This window comes from Nuphar pumila, chromosome 7 (genome assembly GCF_984573655.1).
Source record: "Nuphar pumila chromosome 7, dmNupPumi1.hap1.1, whole genome shotgun sequence".
In the NCBI taxonomy this organism is placed as follows: Eukaryota; Viridiplantae; Streptophyta; class Magnoliopsida; order Nymphaeales; family Nymphaeaceae; genus Nuphar; species Nuphar pumila.
The window spans coordinates 41,518,315-41,533,642 of record NC_143255.1 but is presented as its reverse complement, the minus strand read 5'-3'; the positions used below and the strand labels follow the sequence as shown (position 1 = coordinate 41,533,642).

Sequence of the window (15,328 nt, the reverse complement as noted above, 5' to 3'; positions counted from 1 at the left end):
ATCTTGTTGAAGATACTTTTACATGGTATCAAAGCAAGGTTGGAAGAAAGAAGATCGTGTATCTCGCCTCTTGTGAAGCACCTCGAAAATCGTGCCCTCAAGCTAGTGAAGTTTTTGAGTAAAGCATTTGCTCCGGGCAATATTTTAGAAGCAACTTTCGTCAAGAAAAGGTTGAAAATCCGTTAAGGTACGCTTTATTTTTCATCTTCTCCTCTCCATAATGGGTGAAAAAGACTCCCACTTCTCCCTTGGTTTTAAACTTAGTGGTTCGAACTATCATGTTTGGGCCGGCAACATGGAAGCCCATATCAAAGGGAAAGGTCTTTGGAGTTATGTTCAAGGTTCCATATCGGAACCCGAACCCAAGCTTTCTATTATAGAGAAAGGGGAAATCAAGATTCTTGAAGGAGAAGATAGACAAAAGGCCTTAGAAGAATATTCCAAAAGGCATGATGAGTGGGAAATGAAGAACTTCAAAATATTGTCTTGGATTTTTTCGTCCGTAGAAACCAAGATCAATGCCAACATCATCAAATTTAAAAAAGCCTCCGAAGCTTGGTTATACCTTGAAAAAATGTATACGTCAAGGGACTTGTCTCACAAATACTACCTCCAAAAGAAAGCCTTGACTCTTCAACAAAATGATTTATCTATTCGGGAATATTTTGCCGAATTATCATCTATTTGGGACGAGCTTGCCATGCTCGAACCAAAATGGAGCGGAGAAGCTATTGAATTAAGGCACAAACAACTAGAGGAAGATCGCTTCTTCAACTTCTTAAATGGTCTTAGACCCGAATTTGAGCAAATTCGGTCCTCCCTTCTATCGGCTTTTACCTCCCCATCTATTGAAGATGTCATCACCAAGCTAAGTGGTGAGGAAACACGTATGGGGATTAGTAAAAATAACCCAAGTATTCTTGCTACACCTTCTCAAAATGACTATGAAGTGGTCAATGCCGTGTCAAGACCCGGTAATAATTTGAAGACCTACAAACCGCCCCATTTCAAAAATCAAGGGCAAAATGATCGATATGGCAAGAGAGATTATAGCAAATTAACTTGCCATTTTTGTAAAGAACCGGGACATATCAAACCCAATTGTCCCAAATGGAAGAAGTTCCTCGCCGCGGCTTTAGCATCCCAATCAGAGGAACGGCCTTCAACATCAAATGAACCTCTTTCGCTTCATCAAATTATGGATGCTCTTCAACCTCTTCTCAAAGGAGGCACCTCTGGAGCCGCCATGTCATCTTCTTCCTCTCTTGGTAAGACATCTTGGCTACTTGATTCTGGTGCTTCGTTCCATATGACTCCAAGTCATTGTTTTCTTTCTAATTATTCTGAAAATCGTCTTCCATCTTTTGTCTCAACCGCGGATGGAACCCCTCTTGAAATTAAAGGAATGGGAAATTTTGAAAAACAAGATTTTTTTATCCCAAAAATTCGTCTTATTCCAAAGCTAAACTTAAATTTACTTTCCGTTTCTCAACTCTCGGACTATGGTTGCGATATAAAGTTCTCTTCTAATAAATGTTGGATACAGGATCGCCAGTCCGGGAAATTGATTGGGGAAGGCTCTAGGAGAGGAGACCTCTACTATGTTGATTTTCTTAAAATTCCCAAGAATCAATTTTGTAATGTTGCTCAAAACAAAGATATTCATGTATGGCATAAGAGATTGGGTCATCCCAACATTGTTAAAATCTCTTATTTGCCTTTTATTAAGCATCTTTGTAATGAAAATTTTGTTTGTAATGAATGTATTCTTGGAAAAATGAGAAGTCTTCCTTTTCCTCAAAGATCCATGTTTACAACAAAACCTTTTGAAATTGTTCACTCCGATGTATGGGGTCCAGCTCCGGTGATATCCAAGGGAGGCTTTTCTTACTATGTTATCTTTGTGGATGATTTCACTAGCTTTAGTTGGATATATTTTCTTAAACATAAATATGAAGTTTTTTCAACCTTTAAAGCATTTCATATGATGGTTTTAAATCAATTCAATGGAAATTTTAAAATTTTTAGAACCGATTCGGGTGGTGAATACCTTTCCAATGAATTTAAAAGCTATCTTGAAAACTATGGAATTCTTCATCAAAAGTCTTGTCCCAAAACCCCCCAACAAAATGGGTTGGCTGAACGGAAACATAGGCATATTATTGAAACCACACGAACTTTGCTCATTTCTCAAAATATACCGAAAAAACTTTGGGCGGAGGCCGCTCTTACTTCTGTCTATCTCATAAATAGACTTCCATCTAAAAACTTGAACAAGATTTTCCCGTTTGAAAAATTATACGAAAAAGAACCTGATTATAGCAGGTTAAGGGTTTTTGGATGTAAATGTTTTGTCCTTACTGATAAAAATGACAAACTCTCCCCTAAGGCCATTCCTTGTGCCTTTCTTGGTTACTCTGAAACTCATAAAGGTTTTCGCTGTTATGATGTTAAGAGTGATAAACTTTATGTTTCCAGAAATGTAAGCTTTTTGGAAAATGTTAGTGGTTTCGAAAAACTTGAAACTAATGACGAGAATATAGATTATTCTTTTCTGTTTGATTTATTAACTGAAGATGATGATACTAGCGATGATGAAACAAATCAAAATGATGAAACTCATACTGATCAACCCATTAATGAAGAACCACATAGAGATCCTATAACCTATTCTCATAGAGATAGGAGTACTTTAAAAAGTGCCCTCGAAAGATATGATAATGAGTCTACCCCTTCAAGTGAAGGAAATCTTCGTAGGACCGAAAGATCAAGAAAACCCCCTTCTAGGTTCATCTCATATGAGTCTTTTTCACCAAAATATAGAGCTTGTCTAAGCGCCATTCACTCGTACATAGAACCTAGGGATTTTGAGGAAGCACGAAAATACCCAGAATGGATAATTGCTATGAATAATGAACTTGAAGCCCTAAAGAAAGCGAAAACCTGGGAGTTTCAAGACCTTCCTAAAGATAAGAAAGCAATAGGATGTAGATGGGTATTTAAAGTCAAAACTAAGTGTGATGGGTCTCTTGAGAGATATAAGGCCCGCTTAGTAGCAAAAGGATATGGTCAAAAATATGGGATTGATTATGAGGAGACTTTTGCCCCCGTTGCTCGGATGGTCACCGTCCGATGTCTTATAACCGTTGCTTCAATAAATAAATGGAACATCTATCAGATGGATGTTAAGAATGCGTTTTTAAACGGAGATCTAAACGAAGAAGTATATATGGATGCTCCTCCTGGAATGGAGTATCCTAAAGGGAAAGTGCTTCGTCTTCGGAAAGCACTGTATGGTTTAAAACAAGCTCCCAAAGCTTGGTATGATAGGTTTAACTCCGTGATGTTAGATAATGGTTTTTCATCATGCTTTACTGATACTGCTTTGTTTGTTAGAAAGTCTAATGCAGGAATTGTTATTCTGTTGCTATATGTGGACGACATGCTTATTACTGGAGTGATTCTAAAGGGATTAAAAGCATAAAGTCCATTTTAAAGGATAAGTTTGAAATGTCTGACTTGGGTTTCTTAACTTATTTTTTGGGTATTGAGGTTGCATACTCTCATAGAGGGTATTTTTTGTCTCAAACTAAGCTTGCATCTGAGATTATTGACAGGTCAGGTATTACAGATGATAAAGTTTGTGAAACTCCTGCTATAGTAGGAGCAAAAATGAAGATTGATGATGGTGTTCCTCTCTCCGATCCTACTCCCTACAGGCAGCTCGTAGGATCGTTGATGTATCTAAGTATCACCAGACCAGATATCTCACATGCGGTGCATACGGCAAGTCAATTTCAGCATGCACCAACTTCTGTTCACATGGGTGCTATCTTACGTGTCGTAAGATACCTAAAGCACACTATTAATAAGGGAGTTTTTCTATCTTCTTCTTCTGAATTAAGGTTAATTGCTTATACTGACTCTGATTGGGGAGGTGACCCAAATAACCGTCACTCCACCACTGGTTTTTGTGTTTTCTTAGGAGACTCATTAATCTCATGGAGATGCAAGAAGCAGCAAAAGGTGTCTCTATCATCAACTGAAGCCGAATATCGTGCCATGGCAACTACTACCATGGAAATTGTTTGGATTCACCAATTGCTGGAAGACATGGGAATCACTATTGAAGGACCTACCAAGCTTTGCTGTGACAACAAAAGTGCGATTTATATCGCCAAAAACCACACCTTTCATGAGCGAACCAAACACATAGAGATGGATTGTCATTATGTTCGAGAGGCGTACCTCAAGGGAATCATTGACCTTCCATATGTCACGTCCGAATATCAATTGGCGGATTTCTTCACCAAAGCCTTGTGTGCTCCGCGTTTCAACTTTCTTCTTAGCAAACTCTCGGTCATCCTGCCCTAAGTTTGAGGGGGGGTGTTAAATTATGTACCTTATTACCTAATGTAATATATATATTTTATATATATAAGGTAATACATATACATATATTAATATATATGTATATGTATCTACTTTTTATATATATAAAATATATATTTCTTATTATTTAGTCATAGGGGTAGTTTCGTCTTTTCTTCCATTTTACGCACATTCACCTTTTGAATGTGTTTGTAATTTCTTTTTACTTTTTCTTTTTCTTTATTTTTATTTCTTTTATTTTTTCACTTAAAGGAACCTTGGGGGGCCCACTCAAATAGACGTTGGGCCCCTCCAACGGTCACATTTGTGACCGTTGGAGGGGCTCCAACGTCTATGAGTGGAGCCCCTCCAAGGCTCCCTTTTGGATTGTTATAAATAGGGGCTCTCCCCTTGTATTCTCTTATGGCTTTGAGTCAAAGCCCAAGTTCTCAATAAATTGATTCCATTGTTTTTATGCCTTTGTGCATTTGTGAGTTATTTGTGGGTTGTGCTTTTTGTGCACAAGTGTTCTTATTGTGCTTTCGTGGGGGGTTGAATATCAAGAATATTAAGGTCTTGATATTAGTATCTTGTTGAAGATACTTTTACACGGTTCTGGTATTTGAAGAGCAAGTTGTTTATGTTTCTTACCATGCACAACTTGAGGGAGGGTATTGAGACGTGATCTCTATTGGGTCTAGATCTAGATTTAGGTCGAGACCCACAGATGTCCCAGCATGTATATTAAGTTGTATTTTTTATTGGACCATATTATCCTTCTTGTTTGTAATGCCTCTTGTGTATTAATGATGGGCATCTTTATCATGTAACCCTAATGATGGGTGTGGAGAAATACTTTGTTGCAACCCTTTTCTTCTTTCTCTTTCTCTCTTCTTCTCTACATGTTGATTTCTAGTGCAGAGCTCACTGTCGCACCAATGCCAATACTGTTGCATGCCATGCAACAACCGCACATCACTGATAGTTCAATGCATATTGCCCGCCATTATGCCCAATGTATTTTCCACTCAATAACGCTTCACAGTTCACACTGCCTTTGCCATATTCCACCCCTCACAACTAGGGATGGCAGTGGGGCGGGGCGGGGCGGGGGACAAGGTCTCCACCCCCGCCCCTCCTCAAGATTTTATCCTCCACCCCCGCCTTCATCCCCGTTTCATATCCTCCATCCCTGGTTCAAACGGGGATGAGGCGGGGCGGGGATATTGCGAGGAAAAGTGGTTGGGGCGAGGATGAGGCGGGGATCGTGGCGGGGACGGGGCGGGGCGGGGAAAAGTGCACGTCCATCCCCGCCTCCACCCCCGGACGGGGATAGATTTTAACCTTCGTCCCCGCCTCCATCCCTGTTTCATAATTTTCATCCCCGGTCCAAACGGGGCGGGGCGAGGCGGGGCGGGGCCCTGCTTTCCCCCGGTCCACTGCCATCCCTACTCACAACACCGAACAGTTCACACATATCTTCTGCCAAACACACCCATCGCCTACCCAATTGTGGAGTGCCCCTTATCACCTGCACGGCTAGTTGTGCCATGTTGCCTCACAACACTCACTGCACACGACAACGTCCGTCCACACCGAGACTATGCAAAAACATCGGGTGCCCTCTTTCACCATAGTGTGACCAGCAATACCTACAAGGTCGGCCTATGACAGTAACAATGCATTTGCAAAAAATGCCATTACTTTCAAGAATGTTTTTGTCAAGTTCGATCAGTTGAACATAGATAATGACTGATGCATGTGTGTATGTGTGAAGAACCTGGTAAGAGATTGTAAAGATATGGGACACACCTTCCCAACACATAGTCCGCTACCCATATAGGAATTGCTTCATCAGTGGCTGGGTTTTTAGCATAAGAACCACTAAAAACACCAGTTTTGTCCTTTTGAAGCTCCGTTCTCTCAAGATCACTTTTTCTATAGGCAAGGGTTTTGTAGTCCTCTACCTGCAATTATGAAACACTTGTTCAACTCAAGTTTTAGTATCAGAAGGATCAGAAAAGTATGATGGCATCCATTTGTATAGACAAGGGCGTCCAAAAACAAAGAGGCTAAAAGGTACTCCACATACACTTTTGTTTTGGGCATCAGAAACAATTGATGACAATAATGGATGCTCAGGAGCTACAACCAGATACCTGGACAACACAAAAAGCAAATGCATCACAGATTATATAGAGAAATGGCTCATTACAATTTTAAAAATGCAATGTTTTCAACAGGTGATATTGATACTCAAGTGTTTTCACAAAAAATTGAATGAAAAATATAGTTTTACGTTGCCCCAAAGATAGTGTCAGGCCTCGTTGTATAAACAGTCAACTTTGGACTGCTTTTCTGCCCATCAGAATTAAGTACATAGAAGTCAATCTCAGCCCCCTCTGACCGGCCAATCCAATTCCGTTGCATTTCTTTGATGCTCTCAGGCCAGTCCAGGCTATCCAGGTCCTCAAGAAGGCGATCAGCATATGCAGTTATCTTCAGCACCCACTGTCGCATCGGCTAGTTGAATAAACAGAGGAAGATTATCAAATCACATAACTATTGACCTCAAAATCCTAGACAACTTGGAAGATACTAACTTCACTTATTACTAAGTTTATAATAAGGTGATCACACTTCTAAAGAATATGATCACCTTTCTAATCACAGGATAACCACCACGCTCACTCACACCATCCACCACCTCTTCATTTGCCAATACGGTGCCAAGTGCAGGACACCAATTGACTGGTACTTCTGCCTAGCACAAAATATCATGTTATTAAAAGAAATATAAGTACAGGGTAATACGCCAACCAACTGTTAATCAAATATCTGATGATAGAAAAGCAAATAGGCAAGAGCTCATAAACAGTAGCATCCAATATTAACCTTCAAGAAGCTAGAAAAGAGAAATGAAAAAATATAACAAGGAAATATTTTAACCTGATAAGCAAGTCCTTTTTTCAACAATTGAAGAAAGATCCATTGTGTCCATTTATAATACTCTGGGTCCGTAGTGGATATTTCACGGTCCCAATCATATGAGAAACCTAGGGACTTCAGCTGCATGCAATGATTTAAAGCATCAAACAACATAGGCACAACATGTAAGTATATATTATTGAGGTACATAACATGCATGCATGCAAGCAATATGCAGAGAATAGCTAGAGGAAAATGTGAGCAGTGAAAATATCTCACAATTGTGCCAGAAAATAACAAACTAACATTCAGAGAATCAATTCCAAAAATCCAAAGCTAAGACCCAAGAATATGTTTCCAGAGTTCATGAGATTGAGCGGTATCATGTCCAGGAATAAAATAACTAATCCATAAAGAGGTATTTGTCAAACTGTTATCAAATTCTTTCTTAGAGCAACATGCACTAATTTAAGCAACGGTGCATTATTTGCATTTTCATCTTGCTATTTAAAGTTTTCTCCATGTATTTAGTCCTTTATTCCTAACAGCAGCTACATTTGTCTATTGTATACAGCATAAGCCATTATAAGATTTTGACAAACAGAAGGCAAACCCGTGTTTCAATTACAGGTTCCCTTTGCATATAGATTCTTGAGTGACTCTTTGTCTTGTTATTCATGGATCAGAATCGATTGTGAACATAGGCTCTTAAAAAAATTAAAACAAACTCAACATCTGCTATTGAACTTTGCAACTCCTGAAGTTGAGACTTGAGACTGAAAAATAAAGAATATATATGCAACCAGAATCACAATAGACCTCTATCAAAATAGCTCCAGTATTTGAAAACATTGCAGAATTTTTGCAAAGATTCTGAAACAAAAAAAACTGAGAATGTCCCCATAACATTGCGATGTTACAAGATGCCATGAAACAGAAAAATTAAGTATATTTTTCTGCATTTTATTCTTTATTTTCTTAAATTTTCTCAATATTTTAACATATTCTTTCTCTAAAACTAAGCAAAACACTTTTATGATAAGTTATCACCGAATTTTTTTACATAGTTATAGATTTGAAGTTTCAACAGAACGGCAAAGAAAGAGGGAAAATATGATTATTTCCAACAAGATAGCCAACTTTATCCACTCCAATTCAGCAAATAACCCTCAATATTTCTTCCTAATTTTATCTACCATGACAGAAAACAGAAATAGAAATCCATCGAGAAGCTAACCTAAATAAAGTGCTTCTGTTAAAGCAATATAGTCAACCATTATCTTTTATGAAATATAACATATCCTTCCCACACATACAGGAGAGAGTGTTGAATCATAACATTTGTCCCATCCTATAAACATAAGTCAAGTGGATAGGACAAGCATAAGCAAAAGAAGGCTTTGTATTGAATATCAATGCAAGCAATATTTCAAAAGTTTACTCGTTGAAGTTTTCCAATTTTTCTAAATGATTAGTTGACAGAACTAATTTAAAAATTAATTCTGATCTCATGAAAGAGTATAATAACAAATACATCTCCAAACAGAAATCAATCATCTTTCCTCAAATGGTTTCTATAGATCCATCTGACAGCAAAAAAAAGAAGAAGAAGACAACATTGAACATACACTTGCAAATGCCTGAAAGCAAGATTTATTTCAAACAAGACTTATATCTTGTTGGACCTGAGAACGGAATCGCCTAATATTTCTGGATGTCGTCACTTTTGGATGAGTTCCTGTCTGAGGATATATCAAAGGGATCAGTATAGGAGAAGTCAATTGTTTCAAATAAAAACTGGAAAAAAAAAAACAGAAAATAAGTATTATGTTACCTCAATAGCATATTGTTCTGCAGGCAAGCCAAATGCATCCCATCCCATTGGATGCAGGACATTGAAGCCTTGCATACGCTTGTATCTGGAAATAATGTCAGTGGCAGTGTATCCAAGAGGGTGCCCAACATGTAATCCAGCTCCACTGTGCAAACGTCAAGACAACATTGGTTATGGCAGACATGTTTGACATGACTATATGAACCCCAAAATTATTAAACTAGAGCCTTATAAGCACGATATTTCTCCCAAAACCAAAAGATGCAAAAAAAGCATTTTTTAACTCAAGTAGTTGAGAAAACTTCTGTGCAATAATTCATATTTTGTTTTAGACATCAGAAAGTGAAGAAGTTATTGAACAGAACAGCTAGAAAGTAGAATATGATACAGTATAGTTAAAACAAGAAACATAAGAAGAACTTGGGCAATTTCTGCAGTTCATGTCCATATCCATCAGCAAGTGAATGACTAAGGTTTTCTGGCATGTAACTCCATCTACTGAAATGATCAATGAAATAAAAGAAATCCAGTCACCTGGTCAGCATTCACTCGAACGTACATACTAATCACCAGCTGTTCAACCTTGACACTATATGTTTCCCATGTCTATGTTAGAGTATACGTTGAAAAATACGGATGTATTAGCGGCTCATGTAAACTTTTCATTTTATTATCTGGGAAAAAGTTCATTATGAATTTTTTTTTTGTGCTAAAATCGTGAAGGAGACCAGGGCATAAGTGCAAGACTTTAATCCTATATCCGGTTGACAATGAAGAGGAAGACGCATCTCAAGCTGAGGAGGCGGACGAGTTGCAGACCCAGTTCAAACGGCTGTGGGAAATATCTACGTATGCCTGTCCGGTGCAGCTATGCCCCAATATATGTGGATAATAGGTAAGATAAAAAAAATCGAATATCTGCATTTATTGATACGTGGTCACCCGCAACTTCTTATGCAGTGAGACAAATTCAAGTTTGTAAAAAGCAAAAAACCAACTGATTCCGTTCGCATCATTCTTCATCTTACAATATCTCTTACTGCAATATAATAGCGACAGAAATTTTAACATGGTACCAGAGCTCCAAGCTTGATATATGCAGACTCATACCTGGAGCACATTTATGTACTGCGCCACTAAAAAATCTGGGAAGCAACAAAATGCTTCCGAAAACGCATAAATCACGACCTACGTATATAATGCATCAATAGTTCCGAAAAGATGCACATTAATTTTGCTTTGATATTTGTAATGGAGATAATCTGCACATGAGAATCCAAGATTCATAATTTTTTGTTCAATTGTCCAGAGAATGGCACTAGTCCTAAAACATCCGTGCCACAACTCCAAAGAAAACCTTCAAAAGCCAAAGGAAAAGGATCAAAGCAAGCAGCAAACCTCGGATAAGGGAACATATCGAGCACGTAGTACTTCGGCTTCGACGTATCGATGTCATCAGGCATGCGAAACGTCTTACTATCCTCCCAGTACCTCTGCCACCGTGGCTCGATCTCATGAAAGGGATACGCCCTCTGCTTCGTCGGCATCTTCCCCTGTTTTGTCCCATCCGACGAAATCTCCTGCTTGCTCGAAGAAGCCGAAATCCGGAAATTGCGAGCAGGGAGAAGAAGACCAAACCGATCGCATCGATTGCGACGAAGATGGACGAGTGTTTCAGGGAAACGACGATTCACGAAGGCTTGTGCGGGGTCGTGGTGGATGGGAACGCTTTGAACGATAATTTGGGAAGAGAAGCACTGCATTTCTTCTTCTTCGTTTAGGTCTTGAGAAGGAAGAGAGATGAAGGGGAGGGGAGAGAGTTGTTTCAGAGTGGCGAAGGAGAGTGGAGAACGAAGAGGGGCGAGCCACAATTTAGAGATAACGCGAGGCCCATATATATCTGCTCGGAGGGATTGTTTACTTTCTCAGCCTTCCGTCTTTTGAAACGTTGCATGTTTATCCTTCCCGCGATCCGTTGCCCGTAGGATTGTCAACGGGTCGGATTTACCCGGACCTGACCCGTACCAAACCCTATTGGTTTTAGGTACGGTGATGAATAAGAAGACTCGATTTAGACTCGGGTCTGGACTCAAAGATCCGATTAATACATGGAGCCGAATAGAGTTTTTGAAATTTTATACCAGGCTCGAGCCCGACCCAAGTTCTGATTAAGACCCAAACATGATGATGTCATATCATTCAGGCATGTTTTGAGATGCTTGCCAGGAAGCTGTTCTGCAGCTGCATCCAATGAGATCTCTCCGCATTTATGTTTCATTTGGCCAATGAGCACAGCCTAAGTATTCAACATTCGTCCAGTATGGACGAGCTCTTCATTAAAATGCCTACTGGATCCACCAGATCTGGAGTTGTTATGGAAAGATGTAGAAATGTATGTCAAAATCTCATTGATTAATACAGTTCTGTGAGCCAGTTGCCCGTTTGTTGATCTGCACTACATAGTGCCCGAGTTGCATTTTGATGTTGTCTCCTGTCTCTATTGTTTCACCTCCCTCGTTGTAAGATAATGATTAGCCCTTTGTTCTAGTTGGCCATTTGTTTTTTATTTTTATTTTGATTGTCTAATATAGGCAGAAAGTAGGATAGATCCTGTTCTCAGTTAGATCTCACTCAGTTTGAGACCTTGGATTGCCAGCTTCATTATGCCAGCTTAATGTAAAACTAATTGTCAAACATGGATATATGACGTGGTTAGGGTAAATCAATCATGTCATTTGACATGCATGCTATCTTGGTTTGGTCAAGGTGATCAACATCGTCTGCTTTCCCTAAACAGCGTGACAACTATCGGTGATATTTTGAAAAAATTGCAAAAAATTACTTGGCCCTTTTTCCAGTAAATATGGGCAGAAACTAATTGTTTTGATTTACTTAAATTTAGATTTGTTTTTCTTTTGTAAAAATAAAAAAAAAAATTTGTGTTTTATTCTTTAACACAATTTTTTTGCTTTTTGCTGAAAGCATGAGTGTTATATAAAATTTCAAAATGTCATGAAATTTTGGCTGCTGAACGGTTTGTCACTGTCACTAAATAAGGGTGATTTTGAATTTACTAGGGATTGATTAGACACAAAATGAAAGTTTTTTTTTAACCCCTATCAGTTAAACAACTATACCCATTGGGTTTTGAACCTGCAACGTCCCATCACAAGGTGACGTGCACTAGCGACTCTTACCAGACAAGCGCCGCCCCCTGTTGGTACGGAATTAGAGTTCATTTTGTCAGGTTATATAATGGTGGGCAGTCAGGCTATAAATGTCAGCTTCAGGTGCTCACATGGGCTTTGCACACCTGGCTAGGTGTGTTGACTTAAAGCTTACAAGTTGGATATCAAGAGTTTGTTATACCAACCTAGTGAAAATTGGATTTCTGAAAAGAGATTTCAAGCCTAGAGGCACGCTCTTAAAATCGCTATCTTTAGAACTTCAATCACCCCACTCGAAAATTTCGAAGATGCGAAAAAGGGTTTTGTTTCGACTGAGTTCCCAGGATACAACTAGGCTTGAACCTCAAGAGAGTCACTGCTTCGCAAGAACAGATGACCTCTCCCACACATGAACTCTGCAAGACAAACCGACAAGAAAGAAAGGAGAAAACTGGAGAGTCAGAGATTCTGATCATCTTCAAAAGACGAAAATAGAAGAATTTATAGATTTTTAGAGAGGCCAAAACGTTTTGCGATAAATGAGATTAATGGACATAAATCTGACAATTTGAAAATAGGATGAAAAGGTACCTGAACGGTCACCCACCTTTGTCTGTTAATCAAAAGCCTCCAAAACCGTCCAACAGTTACAAAGCGCCTTAAACTCAATATAAATGATATTAAAACTTTTCAAACGGACAGATATCTCAAAACCGAAAAATCAAAATGGATATTTGCGCCTCATATGCACCTCGCACCGCTGTGAGCGTGCGAAGTGCGCCATCAAAACGCCACATTGTGCCTCAAGCGCCCTTGCGCACGCACGCACGTGCGCGCGAACGGCGCGTCCGTTGCTGCACGATGCGCAGCAACATCCGCAAGTCACCCATGGACACAAGGCTTACCAAAGTAAAGAATAGAGAACAAAATATGTATTTAAACCACTAGAAAAACTGATTTCTCTTAGATATGGGACTAAACTTTTTAAAACACTTTTGGTGGAAAGAAATCATCAATTTTAAAACTTTCCTAACAATCCCCCACTAGTTTTAAAATATATTTGGCTTGCATAAAAACTTATGCATCAGTGAGAGTGTCTGCATGACTTGAACCCCCACTATTTGAAATAAAACCTAAATTAACCAAGGTGCTAAGTGGACTTACCTTGAACTTAGCTCCTTATATTGTTAACGGAGTTTTCAATCATACATAGATTTCCAAAAGTTCGATTGTGTGGATTTCATGTTGGCACATTTAGAGCCTTGTGCTTTCCTCGATTCATGAGTGCTCTAGAGAATTGTCAATTCTCATAAGAAACGGCTCACATTTCTACACTCATATAGGTGAGTTTGTCTAGGTGTACTGTAACACACACCTTAGCCTTAAGGCCTACAAACTCATTAAGAGCTATTAGCTCAACCCTCATATTAGTTACAGCTCATGAGCACACATCAGTAATGAGCTTACATAAATATGCTCAATATCTGTCATTCACCAATTTGCTTCCCATTGAACCTATGCATGTGGGATCTCCAGCGCTCTAGGTTGGGTAGCCTTAGGTGATGACTTAATTGGCTTAATTCATATTCCCCTCGATGTTTTATTGATGACATCTCTCGAAAGGCCTTTCGTAAATGGGTCTGCCAAATTTTGACATGACTTCACATATTTCAATGAAACAATATTGTCATCAATCATTTGTCTTATAAAACTGTGTCTTAGACTAATATGTCTAGACTTTCCATTGTATTTCATATTACCTGCTTTACATATAGTTGATTGGCTATCACAAAACATTGAAATAGCAGGTATAGGCTTCTCACCTAGTGAAATATCCACTAGCATATCCTTAAGCCATTCAACTTCTCTACTAGAAGATGCCAAAGCAATAAACTCAGATTCCATTGTAGAATGAGTTATACAGGTCTGTTTCTTAGACCCCCATGCAATTGCTCCTCCTCCAAGGGTAAAAACTCAACCACTCGTAGACTTGGAATCTTCAAAGTCAGTATTCCAACTTGCATCACTATACCCTTCAATAACAGCAGAAAACTCGGTATAGTGAATTCCATAGTCTAAAGTATGCTTTAGATATCTAAGAATATTGTTCACTGCATTCTAGTGTTGATGACCAGGATTATTAGTGTATCTACACACTTTACTCATTGCATAGGCAATGTCAGGCCTTGTGCAGTTCATTGCATACATAAGGCTACCTACAACACTGGCATATTTTAATTGTTGAACACTAGCACCATCATTAGGAGTCAATTTCATATTTGGATCATATGGGGTGCATGTTGGTGAACTATTAAGATATCCATACTTTGTAAGAATTTTCTCAATATACTCTGATTGACATAATACAATGCCATTTTTATTTCTTATAATTTTGATTCCTAAAATAACATCTACAACACTCAAGTCTTTCATACAAAACAAGGAAGATAAAAATCTTTTTGTTTGATTTATGCATTCACTATTGTTACCCAAAATAAGCATATCATCAACATATAGACAAATAATAATAATTGAGCTACTATCTACTTTACTGTAGACACATTTGTCCGCATCATGAATTTTAAAACCATTATGCACCAGAGAACTATCAATTTTTTCATGTCATTGCTTAGGGGCTTGCTTTAAACCATATAAGGATTTCTCAAGTTTGCAAACTTTGCGCTTTTGCCCTAGCACTACAAAACCTTCAGGTTGCTCCATATATATCTCTTCATCTAATTCACCATTCAAAAATGTCATTTTCACGTCCATTTGATGGATTTGAAGCTTATATATGGCAGCCATGGCAATCAGAATTCTAATAGTAGATATTCTGGTTACAGGAGCAAAAGTATCAAAATAATCAATACTTTCTTTTTGTTTAAAGCCTTTTGCAACCAAACGTGCTTTAAATTTATCGATTGTACCATCAGCTTTTAATTTTTTTTTGAAAATCCATTTGCAGCCAATAGTTTTGCAACCAACAGGTAAATCCACTAATTTCCAAACATTATTAGACATAATTGAT

At 38.5% G+C, this 15,328-nt stretch overlaps 1 protein-coding gene across 5 annotated transcripts in view; it reads right to left on the bottom strand.

Annotated features, from left to right (window-relative positions):
- Window positions 1-11,002, bottom strand: part of EMB2369 (tRNA synthetase class I (I, L, M and V) family protein) — an 87,823-nt gene extending 76,821 nt beyond the window's left edge. For 2 of the 5 annotated variants that reach the window (XM_090014281.1, XM_090014282.1), the window contains exons 1-8: window positions 10,532-10,996; window positions 9,134-9,278; window positions 8,985-9,041; window positions 7,321-7,440; window positions 7,031-7,135; window positions 6,671-6,894; window positions 6,464-6,530; window positions 6,184-6,338 (exon numbers count right to left, since the gene is read on the bottom strand). In XM_090014281.1, coding sequence (XP_089870407.1) covers window positions 6,184-6,338; window positions 6,464-6,530; window positions 6,671-6,894; window positions 7,031-7,135; window positions 7,321-7,440; window positions 8,985-9,041; window positions 9,134-9,278; window positions 10,532-10,896 — 1,238 coding nt within the window. In that variant the 5' untranslated portion in view covers window positions 10,897-10,996. Of the gene's footprint in view, window positions 1-6,183; window positions 6,339-6,463; window positions 6,531-6,670; window positions 6,895-7,030; window positions 7,136-7,320; window positions 7,441-8,927; window positions 9,042-9,133; window positions 9,279-10,243; window positions 10,396-10,531 lie in introns of all 5 variants that reach the window. The other 3 variants (XM_090014283.1, XM_090014284.1, XM_090014285.1) reach the window with 3 other exon arrangements.
- Between the last annotated feature and the right edge of the window lie 4,326 nt (window positions 11,003-15,328).